The sequence below is a fragment of the Sinohyriopsis cumingii genome, chromosome 15 (assembly GCF_028554795.1).
Source record: "Sinohyriopsis cumingii isolate HCF-2022 chromosome 15, ASM2855479v2, whole genome shotgun sequence".
Lineage (NCBI taxonomy): Eukaryota > Metazoa > Mollusca > Bivalvia > Unionida > Unionidae > Sinohyriopsis > Sinohyriopsis cumingii.
Window position 1 is genome coordinate 29,093,253 of NC_142975.1, and position 23,601 is coordinate 29,116,853.

General features: G+C 34.6%; 1 protein-coding gene across 3 annotated transcripts in view; it reads right to left on the reverse strand.

Moving 5' to 3' along the window:
* The window catches only part of LOC149781469 (uncharacterized), a 40,112-nt gene extending 16,932 nt beyond the window's left edge, over nucleotides 1–23,180 (reverse strand). Inside the window, exons 1-8 of one of the 3 annotated variants that reach the window (XM_089935555.1) lie at nucleotides 23,114–23,180; nucleotides 17,016–17,206; nucleotides 12,161–12,288; nucleotides 10,801–10,939; nucleotides 8,102–8,202; nucleotides 7,466–7,672; nucleotides 5,044–5,170; nucleotides 1,382–1,572 (exon numbers count right to left, since the gene is read on the reverse strand). In XM_089935555.1, coding sequence (XP_089791681.1) covers nucleotides 1,382–1,572; nucleotides 5,044–5,170; nucleotides 7,466–7,672; nucleotides 8,102–8,202; nucleotides 10,801–10,939; nucleotides 12,161–12,288; nucleotides 17,016–17,184 — 1,062 coding nt within the window. In that variant the 5' untranslated portion in view covers nucleotides 17,185–17,206; nucleotides 23,114–23,180. Of the gene's footprint in view, nucleotides 1–1,381; nucleotides 1,573–5,043; nucleotides 5,171–7,465; nucleotides 7,673–8,101; nucleotides 8,203–10,800; nucleotides 10,940–12,160; nucleotides 12,289–17,015; nucleotides 17,207–22,829; nucleotides 23,028–23,076 lie in introns of those variants that run through there. The other 2 variants (XM_089935556.1, XM_089935558.1) reach the window with 2 other exon arrangements.
* Nucleotides 23,181–23,601: the final 421 nt, after the last annotated feature.

A 23,601-nucleotide genomic window follows, 5' to 3' on the forward strand; every position in this document is an offset into this window, starting at 1 on the left:
CTCAGGAGATCAAGCTGAACCAATGATAAAAAATGAATTTCCAGGTCAACTGTGACAAAGGGTTGCTTCAGACTTGTTTGAACTGAATGGTACATATCTCTTGGTGACTGATTATTTCTCATGATACATCGAAATAGAAAAATTGCAAGGCACAGGTTCAAAAGCAATTGTCAATCATCTCAAATCAATCTTTGCGTGACACAGTATACCAGAAGTATTAGTTTCAGATAATGGTCTGCAATAAACATCCACAATACTCAAAGAATTTGCAAAAAATTATGGATTCAAGCAAATTACAGGTAGTCCAAAATATCCACAGAGCAACGGTCTCACTGAAAGAGCTGCTCAAACAATTAAAAGAATGCTTAAAAAAGCAAACGATCCTTACATAGCTCTTTTGACATATTGTGCAACACTATTACCAAATGAATACAGCCATGCCAAATTATTGATGGGAAGAAATTACAAACTACTTTGCCAATGGCACCAAACAACTTAAAAACCAAAATGGCCTGATTTAATGAAACTGAAGAAATTGGAAAACTATCAAAAGCAAACTCAAAAGAGAAACTATGATCGTCAACATCGCTCCCGAAATATGAAAAAACTTCAGGTAGGTAATAAAGTATGGATTAAATATCATATTTCTTCAGTTATTATTAAATCTGAGGCATCTACACCTCGTTCATACATGGTAGTAACTGATAAGGGAGAGATATGGCATAACAGGAGAAATTTAATTCCCATGCCTACTACATTATCGGAGCCTCTCAGAGTGACTGTTTCAAACCCTGAAACTCTGACTCAAATGAAAGCAAAGCAGTGCCAACCAGTCAAAATGGATATTTCACAAGTTAGGGAAGACTGTCAAAACCACCTGAGAGACTTAACTTGTACAAATGAAGCTGATGTAGCTTGTTTATAAATGTGGTCATCAGATCACGTTTTGTTTTAATGTAAACTTCTCAGGAGAGGAGATGTAGTGTAAGCCTTAATCTAATTAGCTTTGAAATATCACTTGACAGTGAAAGTAATCAGATATTCCACACTGGATTAGAACTGATACACACCAATAGATGGTTTATGTTATACATTCACTAGGGTTTATGTTCCATGGGATATATACTCTCAGGGCAGTCTTTACTCCCCTTCCTAGCTGTATTGATGTTTTGTATTTAACAAATAGTACAGAATGCCTTCTGCAGTTATTCTTCAATAAAAAAATAACATTGCACATACCAATGTATATAATGGAACATTTGTCTCACATATCTAACAACAAAAAAAAAAGTTGGAAAAAATTCCACAACAAAAGACTGACTAAAACAACAACAAAAAGTTGTTAAAAATGCCTTATGTATTAAATTGAACTAGTACCAACCTGTCTATCTGCAGAACATGATACACCAATACCAACAGGACATGAGGCACCATGACGGGGTAATCGAATGACCCTCACATCATGACAGAAATACTTGCCCCCAAACTGGGCCCCTATTCCTGTCTTCTTTGTCAGGGTATGAATCTTTTCCTCAAGCTGCAAATCTCTGAAGGCTTGTCCATGTTCATTACCTGATAAGAAAAAACACAATCATCTCAGTACAAATATATATCTGCCTTTATAACTTTAATATAAACTTGTATAAACATTACAAATAGCTGATATTCCATATATAAAAATCTGATTAATAACACAAAGTCTGTGGAATGCTTTGCCTTGCACATTCTGCCAGGGTATAATCCAGCAAGAGGCACAAGGCGTCTGATACTGCTCACCTTGTAACAGTGCTTAGCAGGCATATATAATAAATTGGGTGCCTTAGGTTGTAAGGCACCCAGGCCAGCATTATTTCAAGTTTCTAATAATATTTAATGTTGTTTCATGCTAGGACTCTACCTATCATATTGTGTCTGATAATGTATATAATGTTTAGAGAGAAAATAATTCTGTTGTAGTTTTTGTTTAAATATTAGTAACAATAGCTACACCAGATGGGAGATAAGTATATATAGGTTTTCCACCCATTGCTATAGAAGCTACATCACTGCTAGGAGAATGAACTGTGGATGCAAGTTTGATGCAGCATGTTTTAAGAAACATTCATGTTCATGTTTGATCAACTTGGCTTAGCCATTCTGAAGAAGAAGAAGATAGGTTTTCCCACATAATTGCTACGGAAACAACAGCTAGATAAGCCATAGAAAATGTAATTTTGATAGGGCATGTTATAAAAAACACTCCTGTTGAACTTGATTAAAACTGAAGGTCTTGTTAATGTAAAGTCCCATACAAAATTTGATTTCAATTAAAAAATCTTGTAAATGTTACTAAGAGGAAACAAAATTGCAGGACAGAGTTTCTAGTTAAGTAGTGGCCATAACTCCATGCAATTTTGCAAGAAATAGTGAAAACAAAGATTGCAAAGATATTTCATTAGGAATTTGAAGCACTTTTTCAAAACTTTTCAATGAAAAACTAATTCTTCAGCACTGTAAGCCCTAAATCCTTGATTTTTTTCATTTTTAATTCAAAATATTAAAAATATAGTTCCATTGTTGATAATTTTTGTGCTTTCCATTTTGATTCAACATCAATTTCCTTTTGACAAACACAACACAGCACTCTGAACTTGTTGCTTGTCTCCCTCAGCCATGTATCGCACATGTACAAATGAAATGGTAACAATCAAATTCTGTGTCTACCATGGAGAGGACATAAAATTTCACAGTACTAAAATATGACTGTAACCTTCAAGACAGTGTAAAATTACTGGAGACATGGAAGATGCCAAAGTTTCATTTATCTATCTCAAAGGATATTAGAAAAAAAATGCTGAAAAGGGTTAAAGAAAATAACTGGTCAGTGATCTTGAAGATAAAACCTTGACTGTGGTACACAAGACACCATCAAAATGAGAAACAAATGCGTACCATGGTTCATCTCTGTACTTCAAACTTTTATTATATAAAGCAGAAACAAAAGAAAACATACAGATCCATGACCTTGACCAAAATATGCAATGCCAAAAATATTCTAGTCACAATATGTAAGTTTACCAAATTTCAACCTTTTATCTTAAATGCCTGTTAAGTGGGAAGCAGAAGAACAAATATGACTGCAACCTAAACACTGATCTGTGACCATGACTCTGAAATTAATTAGATACCTAATGTAGCATGTAACACAACTGTTTCAACAACGTTTAAATGTATATTGCCTTTTTCTGTTTCAATGTCATTAAAAAGCAAACTTTCAACTTAAACTACTTTTACTTTTGTAGAAAAAATATTGTTTTCAAAGTGTGAAGCATAAAATGATCTAATAAACCGTCCTCAATTATTTACTGATTTACTGATTGGTGATAATTGTTCAGAAACTAAAGTCAGTCTGAGATTGACTGATTGCTGATATTAATTAGTTCAGAAACTAATGGCAGTCTGAGAATTTGAAAACTGCAAATTCAGGGTCATGCCAACAAAATCTCCTTAATTTTTTTTTTTTACAATTTAGAGTTCTTCTGCTGATATTGAGTTTTCCTGCTAATATTTTTTATAATGACAATCAGAAAGTGTAGTTACAGTAGTCCCCCTCTTGAACAGCCCCCACCGACCAGTGGCCACCTGATTCTTATGGACAGAATCCCTTGGCACCAACGAGTTTGTATTCAAAAGTACCCTTCAAGAACAGCCACCCGTCTAACATGACCATCAGCCAGCATATCAGTACAAAAATGAAAAATGTTCCCCTCACAAGCAGACACTTTTTTTCTTCAAATGTATCCAGAACCAATAATTATTCATATCATAATATAAGTAATCAGATTATCTCTTTTGTTGATACATGTCTCCCAATGTCAAGTTTCTATTACGGAAAGAAGTGTTGACTAAAATACATGTAACAGTAATATTATATCATTGTTTATAAAAGCCGACATTTACAGTAAATGGACTTAATAATGTTATGATAGAGTTCTGGGCTTCACATATCTGTCAAGTTCTTCTCTTTGATGATTACAACTGGACATAATTGTTAAGATCATAACAGGGTCAGCATAGGCTAAAAATATATTCTGTGCATTAGTACACACATACACACACACACACACACACACACACACACACACAGAAATTAACCTTGACCTTGAACAAAACAGGGTACCAGACAAAGACTGAAAAATCACATGACAACACATTATCACTTCCTTTACAAAGAAGGCATTTCATCCATTCCACAAAAGTTTCGCCTGCATACTTAAATTACATACAGTTAGCAGCATCTGCATAAATCATTACAAAACATTAACATGTCACCACATTAACAGAAACATTATTTCAACGATATCGGATGAACTGGGGAGGGGGATTGCTGAACAATTTTATGTAGAAATGACTCGATTAAAACAAAAGTTGTATGTTGAAAAGGCTCAAATAAACAATGTCGTAACCAATAAGGAGGTTATTTAGCAGCAGTGAGAAAATGAAGCAAATGGAAAGAGCATTATGTATGTAACAAGATTAAATAAATGATGTTTTTGAATGTGCATGACAATAATACCGCTCGCATATCACGCTTACACCAAGAATAAGAAATATTAATGTATATTCAGCTGAATTGTCTATTATTATAAGAAGAAGAACCTTTTAATAATTAACATTACTTTTAAACAAAGATATAAAATGAAGATATCAAGTGCTTTGAAGTATGTAGCTTTCTTACTAAGTACATTACATATACTTTTCACAAAAAATTTACTCCCCCTCTAGAAAGGCAAGCAGTCTTATAAGGCCACTTTCCTGGTGCAAACGTGGCGGCTGTATAAGAGGGGGACCACTGTACTCATTTAACAAAAAGTAAAGTTTGTATTACCAAGAAGCACTGTTCAAAAAGAAAACAAAATTGATGTTAAAGGTTTGCAAATGTGCAAACCTAATAAAATTCATGCAACTCTATAGCAAGAATCATTTTGGAAATTCAAGCCAGGCTACACAACAGAATGAAATGCCACACAGAAGATTAAGGTGATAACCAAAGTTCTCTCTGACCTTGGGTGGGGAGATTGTCAAGGTATCGACAAGAAGCAAGTTTGACAGTTTTGAGGGTGTATTCTGCTGACGTTCCTCCCACAACAAAAGCCAGGTGGTATGGTGGACAGGCAGCTGTACCCAGGGTCTGAAAATTATAACAACTAAAAATACAACACATTTGTAAGCTAAAAATAATGTTTTTAACAAATACTTTATTGCTTTACCTACAAAGTGGCAGAAATAAATTACACAGTAACAATTATGCAGTGGAATGTTATGTCTTGCCTACTCCACTCTGGTTTATTCAAAATATTTTGCAAAGTCACAAGAGTCAGAAAAAGGTCACTGTAACCTACACTTGCCATTGGTTTATAGTACTTTCCCAAAGGAATGACTGTACACAACAACTGTGTAAGATAAATGCAAAAACATGACCTAATTCAATAGAGCATGAAATGCAGAGTAACTGTGACCTATTTTATCTGCAGATAATGGTGTCTTCCTAGATGAATAAACCCCATCATGTTAATGACTATAAATACAACAGTGTTGGAGAAACATATCTAAATGCAAAATCCTACCATAATCAATGGATCATGAAATGTAGGTAACAGTGATCCACTTTTGCTTATTATAAATAGTGCCCAATGGCTGTACATACAACAGTGTTAGAGAAAGTGATTCCTATGTCTCACATGTGCTGTACAGAAAAGACAACAGAAAGGTACAAATCAATCTTCCAACCAGAGCATAAACTTCCAGGGGATTTTCTGCATAAAGAAGGCACAAACATATTTTGAACAGGGCATCCATGATCAAATTTGTACAGTGGAAATAAAATCAGACACATTAATGAATGATCTTATGTAAATGATAACCACATACTCTATACTGAGACTGACATTCCAGAGAGTTAAGTAAAACTTTAGAAGTCAATTTGCAAACTAATCAAGACCCATGCAAACTTTCAAGTGAAGAACATAAACAAGACTGAACTATTTGCTAGTAAAGAGATCAAATTAAACGTCCTTTGAACATGCTCTTTATGTTAGAATGCTGGGTATATTGTGTCAAACGAAGTGCAGCATAGATTTGTGTTATCATTAGATTATGATGTCATCAATATGACATCACCTTTTTTTTTTACTGCAAGTTACTGGGCACAAAATGATCTTGTTGGAATATATATTTCCTATTATACAATAATAAAAAAGCATGCAGAGTTTTAATAATCTCAAAAACAGGCCTGAAAAATACACGATAAAGTCACACAAAAAAATTATATGAAATCTTACAAGATTTACAACCTTTTGTAAATTGGCCTTGCTGGGGTGTGATCTTAAAAACCATTTGATACACAAAAAAATCAATCATCAAAGTACATGTTCTTGTGTATTCAATCAAATGCTATGATTTTCAAAATGTTAATAGTTCATGGGATGTTACTGTACAATCCTTTGAATGATGCACATATAGATTACAGACCCACACTGTCACTAAAAGATGGCATGTTATTTTGCATTAAAGTATACATCTATATTATTAACATCCCAATGGTTGGATTATTCACTTGTACAGTAAAACCTGTCATGAGCGACCTCTGCTATGAGCGATCACCTGTCATTTCCGACCACAATCGTAATGCATCAATTTTACTATATAAACGCTCTGTTATAAACAACCACCTCCTGAACGTGACCAGCAACCGAGATTTCTTGGCAAAATATGCATTTTGACACTTCTATGAACAACCGCATCGCCAAAAAAACAAAACAAAAGACAAGGAGTCCATTAGAAACGAATGGCAGAATGGTGCACAAGCAGCAGAAAGGTGCACAAGCACAGAGGAAATATGCCACGGCACGACGGACAGTTTACGGAGATCTGAAAGAGCGAGTATGGGAGTGGTTTTGTGTTGCAAGGAGTAAAAACATACCAGTAAGTGGAAAGTTGATTCAGGAAAAGGCAATAACTGAGATACATGTTCAGACCAAACAGCTGAGTAAAACATGTCAACAAAGAAGTATAATGGATTTCTTAAAAAACAAGTGAATAAGTGTATAGAATAAGATATATACATCATATCTAACTGTTCATTTTTTTTTATTAATGTGATGTTGAAATATACATTTTATTCTCGTTGTTTGATAAATGTATATCTTTATTATATAAAGATATTTTGAGAGGAATGCATGCAATATTTAACAAGATTTATGAATAAAGAATATGATACATGTACAGTGAGTATGGGTATTATTTATTTTTCAACAACGCTAACAACTGACCCTGAAAACCAGTCCATTTTCACACCTCTTATGAGAGACCACCTGTCTTGAGAGACCGCTTTTGGTTGGCAGAAGGGGCGGTCTCTCATAACAGGTTTTACTGTATTGACAAAACAGTTTTACTCATAAAACTCTACATAAAAAGACATATATACCTTAATTTTCTCATCAACAAATTTGAGAAGTTTCTCTGGATTCAGCAGAGCCTTGGTTTGCTGGTACAGGAAAGTTTTGTTGGCTGACCCCCCTCCCTTGGCAATGAACAGAAAGTCATATTGGCTCGAGCCAGTGGCATACAGTTCAATCTGAGCAGGTAGGTTTGTCCTTGTGTTCACTTCATTGTACATATCAAGAGGAGCTACCTGAAAAAAAGAAAATACAAAAAAATAAAATAAGATCAAATAAATTCCGATTCAAGTTTTAAAACAGTAAGTGGATGTAAGCAGCATATTCCTCATTACTGCATTGATACTCAATTTAATATGGTTTAATCTCTTTTAAAAAAATGTAGAACAAACAATTCTGCTTTCTGTTGCTAACTGCTAATTTTATTCCTTGAGAGGATTCACTAAAGTTGCTGAAGGGCAGTTTGCTATTGCTGGTTGCATTTGACAATTCATCTTTTATGGACAAACTTTAATGTTTTCATTGAAATAAACCACTACTCTTAAAACATGTAACTATTGCTTCTTATTAACACTGAACAAAAAGAATGACTAAAGAATTATCAGTTGAAATAGAACATAACAGAACCTGTGAATACCTTTAAAATCTAACATAATAGAACTAACCTGTGAATACCTAAGATTTTTCTGAGTGTAAGTATTATAGATGCCTTTGGATATAGCTTCTTCATCTTTGCCTTCTGTCCATACATACTGTCCCTTCTTTCCTGAAAATGGAAATTTTACTCTTCTTCAGGCATAGTAGTGGTAACAGACCCACTAAAGATCAACATGACAGAAGCTCATACACTTGAAATTTTGTTTAGCATTAACAGGATTTTGGATGAATGAGTGTATTAAAAACACTATCAAGTCAAGATATATAAAATGCCAAGTTTCATCAAAATATCTCAGTTGGTTTAAATGTTATACCTGGATAAAGATCCCTGATTTACACTTTCATTGATGTCACCAAGACACTGAGGCAGGTGACATGACCATGGTATGTGACACCAAGTCCAAGCATGATACATAACTGTTTAAAGTCTGAATAAAACATCCTCAAAGGTACAAAAGTTACACTCAAGACAACTATATATGCCAAAAAACATTCTCCCTTGCTGTAAGCTTAACACTGCAGCAGAAGACATGGCTATGTTATCTGTCCTGTCATGACATACAACTGGCTCAAGTCATATTAAAAGTGTCTTCAGTGGTTCAAACTTTATACTCCATACAATTATCCAAGTCTCATCTCCTTTTACCTTCATATGAACTTGACCTTGAGGCTGCAGGGATAGGGTGCTTATGATTTGCATCACACCACTGATACTTGATATATACTCAAATCAATTTTGATTAAAAAATCTTAAGTGATTCAAATGTTATGTTGGTTAATTGGTTGGATTTTAATGGCACTTTTAGCACTTTATGGCAAGAATGCAGCTGCTGACCATGACTGTCCTGGGTGGGTATCAAATTCTCAGCCATTTGATTGTGATCCTGATGCTCTAACACTGCTCCCTGGATACAAATTGTACAAGTTTCAGAATTACATTTTCCACTGTCATGATCTTCACCTTAAGACATGGCTATGTTATAAAACAAACTACAAATGGATGAAGCATCAAAAAAATATATTTAGTGGTTCAAAAGTAATGCTCCACACAAAAGTCAGAGATTTACACTTTTACTTGCAGTGACCTAGACAATGACATATACACCAATCTCTCTCAATTCACACCACTGTAATTTATGAACCTGCTTATAACATGGGGTGGGCATGAATAACATTTTTTAAACTAGAAAATACCAAAATTTTAGCCCCTAATTTGTTTGATGCAAAGAAAATTGCAAAAGAAATTGATAAATGAAATCATTATATTGCTCTTTTTATCACTGAAAATGGTGATTACTACACATTAATCAACAACATTTCAACTTTTAATACAGAGACATATATTTCTAAACAACAGTCTCAGTATACTGTAAATAACAATATTTGATAATAATGAAAATGTCACAAACGCCTACTGGTGGCACCAATTTAATAAATAAATACCAGTGAAATTAGTTTTGTCAAGTGAATTTCAAGTTAAAAGCGGATCAGCTTTTTATTATAATGTTAATTATGTCTTCTGTATTAAATCAAATAATGGGGGTGGAATAATAATAATAATATTAACAATAAAGTTGAATGGCATGCAAATCCTACATTTGTAAACGTAGGTCATAGTCATGTGTCAGATCAGCTCATTTCAATTGATTAATCGAATACTATTATAAAACATAATTATGTAAGTAATATTATTAAAATACCACAAATAAGAAAACTTGTTCACAAATGTATCAAAGATAGTATAGCCACTAAGTGAAATTAACAGTTTCTGAATAAAAAACTATTTTCATCTGAATCACTATGGACAAGTGAGTTCCAGAGTTTGTAGTGAACTTAAAATTCTTGAATTGGCACTCAGAGAATTCTTCAAGGATGAGAAGTTTCAGTATTATTTGCAATGAAAACATGACATCAATATTTTACTAATGGAAAAAAGAAAATTATTTTTAATATTGATGATTGTTTCACACAAAAGAAAATGTCAATTGCTTTTATTAAAAAAAGGAATCTTTTTTTGTTGTGAATCAACAAGTAAATGATGTAATACACAAAGTTCTCACATATATGTGATGGTCATTGAATATATACTTTAGTAATGTTGTTAATGAGGATGGGTATCATTAAAAAAATAATTTATATAAATGAATCAACAACTTCATTAGAAAAAGCTCTTTACTGACAATTATTCCTAATGCCATTTTAAAACAAGTATTCAGATGTTAAACAGCCCCGTTACCCCACCCACCCACTAGCGTCTTCTCACTGTCTTGAAATATGGCATTCCTTTCTAATTTTGTTGAGTTCCCTTGGCAACTTGCACCCTTGCTTACACTACATTCAATGTTCTTGGACCTTGCGGTGTGTGACTTGTTGAGGGAGTGGTGTACCTGGACGAAGTTTCATAAAAATCTATAACCATTAGGAAGTTATGGGCAAGACAAGAAAATGTAAATGGACAAGTGCATGGATGAACAATGCTGTAACATGCAACTTAAGACTGAGATATTAAAAAGCTGACAAGAATAAAAGAAAATAAATCCAGGAGGAATAAGAAATTTTTGCTAAATAAGGAACAATAAAGATGGGGACAATAAAGACTGTACTTACCAGAATTTAAAAAAAGGTATCATTACATCACTGTTAACATCATTTTGATGCAAGTAATTTCTAAAGGTTTTACTTCATTACACAGAAGACAAGAACTCACCAATGCAAAGAGCTGTGCCTGTATCCTGGCAGCCTGGGAGCACCATACCAGCTGCAATGTTTGCATTTTTCAGTAGCTCCAGTGCCACAAATTTATCATTATTTGAGGCTTCAGGGTCCTTCAGGATGTTGGCCAGTTGCTGCATAAACAACAGGAATCAATCACTGTTTATGTTTGACATTATTCTGTCATATATGTGCAAGTTACGGAAAATTAATAATGACAGCATATTGATGTAAGGTTTACAATTTCAGTAATACCCTGATGAATTTGGTTTAAACCTTAAGTCAAAATCCAATGTTTTTTTCAATCCTAGTGCCTGATTTAATAATAAAATCATCCTTTAAGCCATGCTAGCAATACACCATCATTTGCAATTCATTATAATGTACCACTGTCCTAAAGTCAACCTTCTATGTTTCATTATAATGTACCACTGTCCTAAAAGTCAACCTTCTATGTTTCATTATAATGTACCACTGTCCTAAAAGTCAACCTTCTATGTTTCATTATAATGTACCACTGTCCTAAAGTCAACCTTCTATGTTTCATTATAACGTACCACTGTCCTAAAAGTCAACCTTCTATGTTTCATTATAATGTACCACTGTCCTAAAGTCAACCTTCTATGTTTCATTATAATGTACCACTGTCCTAAAGTCAACCTTCTATGTTTCATTATAACGTACCACTGTCCTAAAAGTCAACCTTCTATGTTTCATTATAATGTACCACTGTCCTAAAGTCAACCTTCTATGTTTCATTATAATGTACCACTGTCCTAAAAGTCAACCTTCTATGTTTCATTATAATGTACCACTGTCCTAAAAGTCAACCTTCTATGTTTCATTATAATGTACCACTGTCCTAAAAGTCAACCTTCTATGTTTCATTATAATGTACCACTGTCCGAAAAGTCAACCTTCTATGTTTCATTATAATGTACCACTGTACTAAAAGTCAACCTTCTATGTTTCATTATAATGTACCACTGTCCTAAAAGTCAACCTTCTATGTATCATATATATTGGTAATGTAGGACTGAAACACTCCTTTACTTAAGGTTCTGAAAATATATACTGTATTAAATTTTGTGTGATTTTGTGACTAAAGGTTCTTTTCCTGGAATTTTAATAGGTCACATAAGTTTCTTAATTTATTGGTATGCATTGGTAAGCACCCTATAATACAAATAATTATGATACTATATACAGGTTGCCATGATGAATCAATGGATAGGTAGATAAATGATATTCTTCCGACAAGCAAATTTCAAAATATGCCTCCAAGAAACATTATCTTCTACTCTGATAATTTTTCCTGTACTGACATTTCTGCCTCCAAAGCCAACAGAACACACCTGCAAATGTCCGGGTCGGAGCAGATGAGCTATATCAATCATGGCCTGTTCTGAGATCATGGTCAGGGCTTCTGGCCGCACCTGCAGAACCCGATGGCCATTCACCTCAAAGGTGGAAACATAATCACCTGAAATATGGTTAAGAAAGATCACAGTAAAGGAAAAAACATTCTCTAATGAAATGGGAGTATAAACCCAGATCTCCCTAACCTACCAATCAAAACTGCTTATAAGTCAAGTCCAAATGCAAGCAATAAAGACCCTGATCTGTCATCACATCATGCATTGGCAGATCAGGATCAATAATGCTTGCTCTGCTGATTACTCCTAACAAGATCCATATCTGCTGGCATGTTATGTGATGGACTTGACTTATAAGTGAAACTATACAGTAAGCATGATGTGTCGATATTCTTGGGCAGACAGCCTGTAATACTCTGTGTATGTGTGTGTGTGTCTGCAGTGTAGCAGTTTATGGTGATGTCATGCATTGGGGCATCATGCCACAGACATGCTACATGATGTCCCACTTAATCACACCAAACTGACCAGTCCTAACATTAACCTCTTACTGCTGATGTCTACTGAGGCAGATGTCAGTACCATTTTTATAAGTCGTTGGTATGACTCTGCCGAGGTTTGAACCCGCGACATCCCATATCCAAGGTGGACACTCAAACCACTAGGCCACTGGAGCAGTTTACTGCTTGTGCTATTGTCCCCATATTATATGTACAAAATCCTAACCACAATTACCTACTTCAAGGATTTTTATTTAATATTGATTGGGAATCAGGGCTTATGGTCGATCATTTTGGGGTATCAAATAAATCAACGAGGAAAATAATCTTTGAGAGATCGCTATAACTGGGAATTCTATATAATTTTTTTATATATGTGACACCATTTTGGGATGTGCAGGGTCTAATATACACTGTTCAAGTACAACAAAAAGTCTCAAAATGAAACCTGATTTAATTAGCTTGATTTGCCTCTACTACTAAAACCTCAGAAGAATTCTGAGACAGACCACTCATCTTTACTTATTCACATGTAGTGTACAACATGTAGGTAATACAATATGCTGATAGTAACCTATCACAATATGCAATGTATAGTTATTAACATGGAACATTTTACCACTGAATGAACATATTTATTCCAACTTCCAACTGCACTGGATATAACAGGGTATACAAACCATGCAGTATGGACAAATCTATGAGGTCAGGGCTAAACACAAATACTTAATTACCTGTACATTAGCAAAGCATAAAATGGTGGTTATTAGGATGTAGAAATGCATCCAATTATCAAGTTTCATGATACTAACATAAATAAATCAGCCAATATACGATTTTAAGCACCTTATTTCAACAAAGTCAGTGAAGCATGAAAGGTTGCAGAGCCCTCTTTTAACAACATGCAAAAACACTTGGTCACAAGCTAGATGTGAAATTTCAGCCAAGACAATAAGACAGTATTTTGTTGTTAGGGTGTAGTACAAACTGAGATGCATGTCATCAAAAATGTCATGCTTCTAGCATTAGCAGTGTCTGAGAAATGAAGATCAAACACAAAATTTAATGCAATTCAGTGAACAGTGCTCAAATATAAAAGAACAGACAAGTCTTGGGCTGGTGACTATAAAAAAAAAGGACAAGCCCTGACTCAAATTCCACAAGCCCAGATTACAATTAAATGCCTCTGTCCAATGTGGGTGGTAACTCTTTATCAACACAAATCAACTGTGCAAACACAAGCATGAGCTTATTATTGTCTTTTAATCAGTCTAATTTCATGACTAAAATCATTATGAAAAGCATATGACCAATTAATAGCATTTTAAAAAGGTTAAGACATTAAATAATAATAAAGAGAACCAATCAGAATATTCAATTCAATTTGTCAAATATGTTACATATAGGTGGTGCTCATATCAACAGACATGGTACACACAGGAATGGTGTGCATCAATATGTTGTTTGCCATATATGCAAAGAATTAAATGCGCCCACCCTTTTTTCTTGCTGGAGAGCTTCACAAAGTAAAATTCTTTCAAACAAGTGTTCTGAAATTTAGTTTTGCTTGATTTGCATCCTAAGTCACCTTCAAATATGAATAACATTTGAACACTATTCATAACTGAAATAATCATGCATTCCTTTGTGTGTGTGTATATATATATATATATATATATATATATATATATATATATATATATATATATATATATATGGCATAAAATCTGACTTGAAAGAAGCATTGCCAATGTTCACTACCTTGTCAATAATCTTTAATACAGATGGCTTAAACATTCTCATTCAAGGCAATCATACGTAACAACTTGTGTTCACCAACACGCACCTAGCATCTGTTTGATTTACCTATATTCAGTTGTTCCACTTTAGGAAATTTATACCTATGCAAATTAGCAAAACAGACTCACCCACTGCAGTCTTCAAACACATCACACTAGCTACTGTGAGCCAGTTATGTAATACATGAATTGGTAGTTTATACATGACTGCTCTGCCTTTTAATTAATACCTTTATTTAAACGGATTGAAGGGGGGGGAGGGTTCTATTTTCTAAGATTACGAAAAAAATCTTATTTTTCTAAACATGTCCGTGTTAGGGATTTTGGAAATAAATATCATGTTTTTAGCATGTCATGCCATGTTATGGAAGGTGAACGTCTTGAAAATAAATTACGAAATTGCATTAGTGTGATCAAAGTCTTCTTAGGTAAATTTAATTTTTTGAACAAGTCGGGCACCTCACTTAGAATACAGGAGGGGCCTGATCTGAAATTAGAGAGGCACCGGGCATTATGTTATCAGATTTTTTTTAGCACTGGTGAATTGTAAAATATGGGCCATAATGATCTGTTTTTGCAATGAAGGAATAGTGGTCATCAAGTTGCATCCTCTCACCAAGTTTCATCTAAACACAAAAAAATGAACCTAAGTTGGTAAAATCTGAAATGTGTAATCACCATGTAGGTCAAAATTACATGTGTGATACTAATATATACAATCATCTAGTATTGATTCTAGCATGAACAGTTAAAAGAACAACAATTATAAAAACTGTAGTATCAAATACTGATCACAGTCACTTACTTTGTACTCACCAAGATGCAACCTATCACCAAGTTTCATGATTAAAGACATGAAAGCATATAAACAGAATGCAAGAAAAATGTGGAATTAAGCTCAACACTGACACTAAAACCTAAGCCAGTAGAATGTGTAATAAAGGCCACAAAGACCTGTATATGTTGTAACAGAAATGTATAGTCATCTACTTAGATGATTCAAGTACTTGAGTAAAAAAAGACAAACAATGAACCCAAGTCAATGAAGTATGAAAAATGGATCATAGTGACCTTCTTTTATAAGAAACAAAATGTATCTTTCCTCTTACACTGGTTTTAAAATTAGAGCAGTTAGGTCATTTTTTTGAGACATCATATACAAGTAAATTTAATATTTTTTGTATTTCTTTTTTCAACCATGGTGGAAAAAGTGAAAGGGCCTGCAATAAGAAATAAGGCTGGTCGACCAAACAGAAACACACATTTTTAAATTGAGACTATTACTCTCTAAGATGGATGCTCTTAGAATGAGTTATTCTTGCATGTCATCATCAATTTCATTCTTCTAGCATTAGCAGTACTTGAGAAATGTGCTGTTGACTCAAGGTAGGTAAACTCAGTAACAGGCATAGCAACTGACTTCAAAGTCCTCTTCCAGTCCCAGGTGATGCATGTAAATTTGTGAAAAAGGTGATGACAGAATATATAAAAGGGCAACTATGATCAATTAATAACCAGTAACATGATGCAGAACAGTATGCAAATTTCTGCTCTCAAATATTCTAATGGGTACATACAAATGCAATCAACAGGGGGGCTGCTGTAGCCATGCAAATTTTTGTGATGCATGTTCTATCATGTACATGAGTGGGAAGATGTCCAAAATATTTACAACTTCATACTTTCTTCTGTGTTAAATGCATGTTCATCTTTATGCATCCCTGGCTAGACCAATGGATGAATACCCCAAGATATGTTACCACTGTATAGTTTGTACAGGTAAATGTATGAAACTGACACCTACCATGGTCGGGTTTAGTGTCAGGATTTCTCCCATCCGTTTTTTGTTACTGTGATGATTTGTGGAGTGAATACAATAGAATCAGTGAAAGGTTCAATAAAACACACAATGGCTGCAATAAAATCCATGATGGACTTCCACCAGATTAAGTAGATTTCAACTAGACTTAGAGGAAATCTACCAGACTGTGCAGGCATCAACAACTCATAATGGGCACTTAATCCCTTGCCCCCATGTCCATTGTCCACCCAAGTAAGTGGGCAATCCATAATCAATGATGCATGTACTATACAGGACATTTACATATAAAAATTTGTCAGGGGAAATCAGAATGGACACTGTACACAGGTGACCACCAAGTGACCATTAGAACAGGTTTGACTATATATATTAGAGCAAAACTATGTCTAATAATCATAATATGGCACGTCCTAAGTCTTTTATATGCAGCATATGTTGTCATCTTAAATACCAGGAAATTAACAAATCAAATCACCATTTTGTTTCTTCATGCATGCTATTATTTATCATATTTAATGTCAATAATTAAAATACCAAGAATAAAATTATTTTCAAGGAATATCTGAAAATTTAAGGAAAATAAAAATAATAGTGTTTGATAAAACATAGTATCTGAAAATTTAAAATGTCCAAAGGGTAAAGAAGGTAAATGTTTCATCAAAAAAGACAAAAGAGTTGCACTTACAATTAATTATGTCAATTTACTGATTTACCTGTCAATTTTTTCCATGGAACATCTGGCTTCTTTTTTTGCTCCAAAATATCTTGGTAAAAAAATGGTTTCACATCTGCTGTTGCTGCTGCTGTTGCCTTGTTTTGGTGTGAATTATGGTACAAACTCTGACAGATGTTATACAGAAGGCGAGGCTTTCGTCCAAGCATCTTATACCATCAGTGGTACTCACTATAAAGAAAACGTACATGTAATGACTGAACAATGCAATCATGAAGGTAGTTATTATTATTCCTCCAATTTTTGTATCAGTATTTACAAGATAAGAAACATAAATATAGCCTATTTTATTCAACCAATTGCCTATACAGTATGAAGGAATGAAAATTATTAAAAAAATTAAGAAAAGTGATCATTTGCAAATTTAAAGAACCAACAGGTTGGTCATTCTAATAAAATAGCAACTACATGTATATATAACAGCAAAGCACATATTAAAGACACTGCAATATTACACTGCCATGTATGTGTGTGTGTGATTTAGATTTTTAACGTAGCTTTAACACTTTTTCAGTCATATCACTACGATGTCTGCAGTGTGGCAGTTTACAGTAATGTCTATCTAGCTCTGGGGCATCATGCCGCAGACATGTAGCATGATGTCACACCCAGTCACATTATCCTGATACCAGGCCAACCAGTCCAAACACTAACCTCTTAATGCTGAGCACCAAGCGAGGCAGCTGTAAGTACCATTTTTGTAAGTCTTTGGTATGACTCAACCTGGGATCAAACCCACGACCTACCACATGCGAGGCGGACGCTCTCACCACTAAGCCACTGGAGGGGTACAATGCCATTTATAATAAAGCAGCTACTAATGAAGAATACAATTCAGTCATATACACACAATTACCCATGATGCCATTGGATAGCAATATGGATAATTATACAAAGAAAAATGAAGAAAATCTGAACTTAAAAATCAAGACAAGTCAACGTCCTGGACAAGTGGCTGTGAAAAGAATTTGTACAGCCCTGTAATCCTCATGTCTTGGCAAACTCACTATCTTAGTAATTACAGTCCATCTACCAGCCCTTCTGGATGAACAACTAAAGAAACAAGGCTTTTGAGTGTTCATCTTTTATCAACACATTAACATATGGCAGCAATATCTTTCATCTTTGGCTTGACACATCTAAAGGCCATGGTTTAGTATTAAGCTTCCGCAGTAGTCAGTTGAAGAAATGAGCACTTGTGGTAAAGCATGTGACAGTTGCTTCTGCTGGATAAGTTCAGCTTAAGGAATTATTGATTGTATTGATAAAATGAACTGTAATCATGCAAGCACAGATAAACATAATGTATAGATAAATTTGTGGACAGGATGACCAGCTACTAGAAACACAACAGGCAAAAAGACAGCATCAAAAAAGGAAATAAGATATCTTTTATTTACTTGTCCTAAATTGATTTAAATACCAGAATTAGGAAATTAACTTCTTTCTATCAGCCGATCTCACAAGAATGTAAGGCTCATCTACAGGAAAGATGATGACAGTTGAATGTGGAAGCGAATCCTTCTGTCTGCTGGAGTCAGCCCCATTCCTGACTGGTTTTGTTACTATTGCAAATCATCAGAGGGAATCATACAGGTTGATTTGTTTGTTCAACTGATCGATTTGTTATATCAGTGTGCAGTTTATATATCCCTTTGCCACCGGTGTCACTGGTGATGCTGGTACAGCCAGCATAGCTTACTTGTAAGGTCATGTGCCTAGTATTGTCACAACATACAGCTGTAGCATCCAGGTTCCGAAATAAACCAGTCTCCTAGCTGGGTTTTGGATACATAGAGAAATATGATTTAAAAAGAGGTATAAATAATGACAAGCAAACTCAAGAGTTTTTATTTTGATTTAGAAACTTAGCTCTCTTTATAGTACCACAAATTTAATTTCTGTAATGCAAAACATAATACTGCCATGCTGTTGTATAGATCATTGGTCAAAGTGAAGTCTGCAGGAGTGTCATATCGATTACTGATTGCAAGTCCTTGCAGGAATCACGAGGTTGTCAATTGGGTTTACATACGGTTGGTGTCAGGCTCATCTGTAGTCTAGCATTTGGCATTAAAGAAATCATGTAAAGTTGCCATTTGGAAAAGCACACATTTCATAATCACCCAAAATCTTGACACTATTCCACTAAAAATCACATATAATAAAATGCAAGTGTTTCAAACATCATGGATAGATTTAAAGTATGATGGCTTAAAGTGTAGTGCTTACTGAAGTGATATGCCAAAACTCATGTGGATAAGTAGTTTTTATATCGACACAATGATAAGGCAACAACAATTTGCAGGAGCCTTAAGCTACATATAGAGTAAAATCTGGCCTATGCAACTTAACCTAATCACTTTTTACAATCATTTGAACTAGGTTTGATAACATGCAAACTACATGATCAATACTTTGTAGAAACAGATTAAAATAAAATACAAAATCAGTCTTAAAGAGTGTGGATATTTTTAGATCAGGCCAACCAAGAGGTGAGATCCAGTATAAATAAAATTAAAGGTCATCTGTTGAGTCAGAACAAGAAAACCACATATTGGAGAAAACATGCACAACCCTCTTCCTTGCTAATAGTTAGGCCCTGAAATCAGCGTTACTTGACCCAGTTAAGTGCTCAACTGCCATTGTAAAAGTCCATAATGGTCGAGGACCAGACTTCATCACCACAGTGCTAAAATCTTGTGAATGGATGTGCATATTTACTATTATGTACACCTTGAAAAGTATCCCACAAAATGATTTGTATAAGTGTGCAACAAATTCTGAATGCACTGGTGTTCTGTTCCTACAGGGATTAACAATGAAAAATCGGCATTTGAATGGATTTCATGCACTGGATCAACAGAAAATGAATTTTACTTGCCACCTGGATACAAAGGTCAGCTGAAATAATTGTATTAGCAGTCACTGGCTCTTAACATGTTATGCTACACTTCACAACTACTGACATTTATAATAACTAACAGATCTGCTGGGATGATTCTTAAAAAGTATATAATCAGTTAAAGCCCAACCTGTCAATAATGGTCTTTCTTTGTACACAGGTTACCTCTATCCACAGGTTCACCTTCTAAAATTGGTCTAAGAACAAATACTATGCAAAATCTATTATTATTAATTTTATTAATATTATTATTATTCAATATTCTTTTATATCCAGTATTGAATAACATTTACAGATAAGTAATTTAACCCTAATAAAAAGAGATGACACTCCAACATTTTCCCAAAGAGTAACCTTTCTCATCAGAGACTGCTTTAATTCACTGGTAAACATATGAAGATACTGATTTATAACTGTCACCCTGGCACAAAAGGTGACTTCTATTTCTGCTGCAACAGCACCAGTACTTTTCCCATCATGCAAACAAATTGCTTCCTTATAAAGTGATAAAAACTGCCTTGCTTTTGAAATTTGCAGTACTGACACCTTTGCGTACCACTGACAATGTTGAGGTATGGTAAGTAAAAGTGAGATGAAAAATGTTTGCACATTGATTCACATCATACTCCTTTATCTACAAATAACCAATCAGAGGTCTCGCTGGGATTTTAAAACTAGGAGTCCAGGACTCCCACTTTGCTAAAAATAGGAGTCCCACCATCAAAAGTTGCAGTCCCTTCTTTCCTACAGAATCAACACAGACATGAGTGCATCTATTTTTAGATGGAGAGGTTTTTGTAATGTGATCACACACTTTAATATAGTTCATTACAACAGTCTATTGACAGGATTGCAAATTTATGGTTTACTTATCTTGTCTATGTCCTTGTAGTAATTTTAGGCAATGGTTAAACTGTATCTGATTTTGCTGTTTTTCCCCCATATTTTCGCAAATACGTCAAGTCGGAGAACAGCTTAGACCTTAAAGCGCATCTCGCGAATTCCACAACATAACATTGTCCCATACGTTTCTGACCTACATAATTCGCATTTTAAAGTTATATCTTTAATAAAATAATACCATGGCTTTGCTTTCAATGATTTGCATATTTTTCTGACAATATTTGCCCGATGATTTACGAAAACAGACAATCTAATAAACTGGTACATCCCAGACTTTGTGAAGTCCGTCATTATTTCCCGTTAGGCCTACTGGTTCACTTACAGTTTCAAACTAATTTTATGACAAAATAGTGTACAAGAGGCAGTTAATTTATATCCAGATCACCGATTCTGATCTTAAAACACATGTTTGTATGTTTTATAATCAAAGGGTATCATGCTGGAAATTGATAGTTGCTACCTTACTCGGAATAGGGTTAATGGTCAACAGCTATCAAAACATATGCTTGTGAATGGGCAAGAGTTTGTTTGTCAACGTAACTGATATCAAAACTAGGCCTAGCTAGTGATGTCTTGATGAATACATTTTGCTACAACACTAGAACTAACTGGGCTAAGGCGAGGGGCATTTTGAAAAAAGTATGGTCAGTCAATGTACCTCTTAAATAGCTCTTGTTCGTCAATCAGATACTGAATTTTGTCAAAGTAAGGACTTATTCCAAACACTAAGCTAGGCATCACACACTTTCTTACACTTAGCTACTGTGATATCCGAACTATCAATTCTAGCAGCTTTAGCACTCTTCTGAATCTCATTACAATCTTCGTAAGTTTGCCGTTTAACCCCAAAATACTTATCCAAACTTACAAATGGCATTTTGTCTAAGTCTCAACATGTCTTGATTCTGAGGTCATATGCACTACTTATTCTGATACATTCGGAATTGAACACAATAACAAAAGCTAAAGTTGTTTATTTGATGTATTTTATAAATGACCGCATGTACATCTCTGGGTCTATATGACTCTGAATTCAATTACTGTAAATATAAGTATATTTTCACCCGGCCGCCAGTCAAAGCCTTTGAACTTGCTGCCCTGGCGCTAGTGCATCATGTAATTTTTGATGTACTCTTATAATGGCAACATGTATGTACATCAAAGGGTCTTTCAGTCACTGAATTATGTTATTGTAAATATCAGCACAGCTAACTGATCAACACATTTTCCCACAAGGCAGGTGGCTATAGAAGGACTGGCAAATCTTTGAATTTTTCCACACACCTATTACATGTGTATGGAGGACTCTCGCCTCAGTGATTTTCTGCATCCCAGATCAGTGTTTCCGAGATCTCTGCACAATGCCTTCATTGTGAATTAAAAGTGTAGTTTGCACAGACTGAGCAGTTACTGTAGATGCACTACAGTGACCACTTAAGGCAGGGAGAAACCATTTTGGAAAGGAAACACCTGGCCACTGACTGCACAATGCAGATGACCCTACATAAACCACTATAATTTATATAGGAAATTTGCCAGAGGGAAATTAGAATGGCCACTGTGACCAGATGAATGCTTTGTAATGCTGACTTTTAGGAAGATTTAACTGCATCTTACTAAAACAGTTCTTAATTTTCATGTAATTCATAATGTTCTTCTCTTGAACCACTTTCTGCCCTGCAGGAAGTGCTTTCTATTTGTTATTTACAAATATAATGCATATTTAGAATATATAGCTATTTTAACATTGTTTTCATTATCTTTAGATAAGTGTTAAAAAGGAATGGTTGATATGAAAAATATGTTCTGTGGATCATTATTTATATAACTATATGCAACAAATCAAAAGTGGACAAGCAAGTGAAATGTAAACAATAAAATAAATCTATTGCTAAAATAAATTTCACACGTTTCAGATTTTTTTGCTATAAACAGTACCAACTGTAACGATTTCTACAAGTCAATTTTAAAGGGTATAATACTGACTTTGATAAATATCCCTGCCTTCTGTAAAAAAAAGAAAGAAGAAAAAAAAAAGGCTTTTCGTTCACAGTCTCATGTGCAGTAGGCCCTACTCCAGGTCACGGAGGTTATATCAAGAAGAGTGAAAACTCCATCTGCAGGCAGTTTAGCATACAAATGAACACGTTTTTTCTGTATTGCGATGCCTATGAATGCATCCTATTATGCCTTTTGTACTGGCAATACTGTTGTACTGCTTTGTCTCACTTACACACAAGACTTTACAAAATACTTAGAATTAGAAAGACCTTATCTCATCAGCTGTTGGTACGTCCTTCACCTTATTTGCAAGGTTACTATGGGAGGTAACCCTAGCAGATGCCGAAAACAAGTATCTGACATGCAGTTACGCACGGAATGCTTATGACTTTGGCACTCGACAAATTTATAAACTTAGAGGAAAACTCAGGGCGTATTCGATCTCACCTTGCTACCTTTAAAATGTACAAGCCAGCTACGGCTACATCAAGTGACCTTTAAAACTGAGCAGTCGCTTTAGTAATGCCGGGTGATTTTTACCCTAATGGTTATTACTGATGTTTGCCAGAGATTTTCCCTATTAAGCACAACTTTCATGGCGACCTTTTTTATACAGTGTTAATTGTCGTCACAAGTAATGATAAAGAATAGAATGACTTTTAAAAATGGAGTGACAAGTGGTAGATTTTTACGTGTCTATAACATGTTTTTAACCTAAAGTAAGTAGAGGAATTCAGAACGTAACCACAACGGGAAA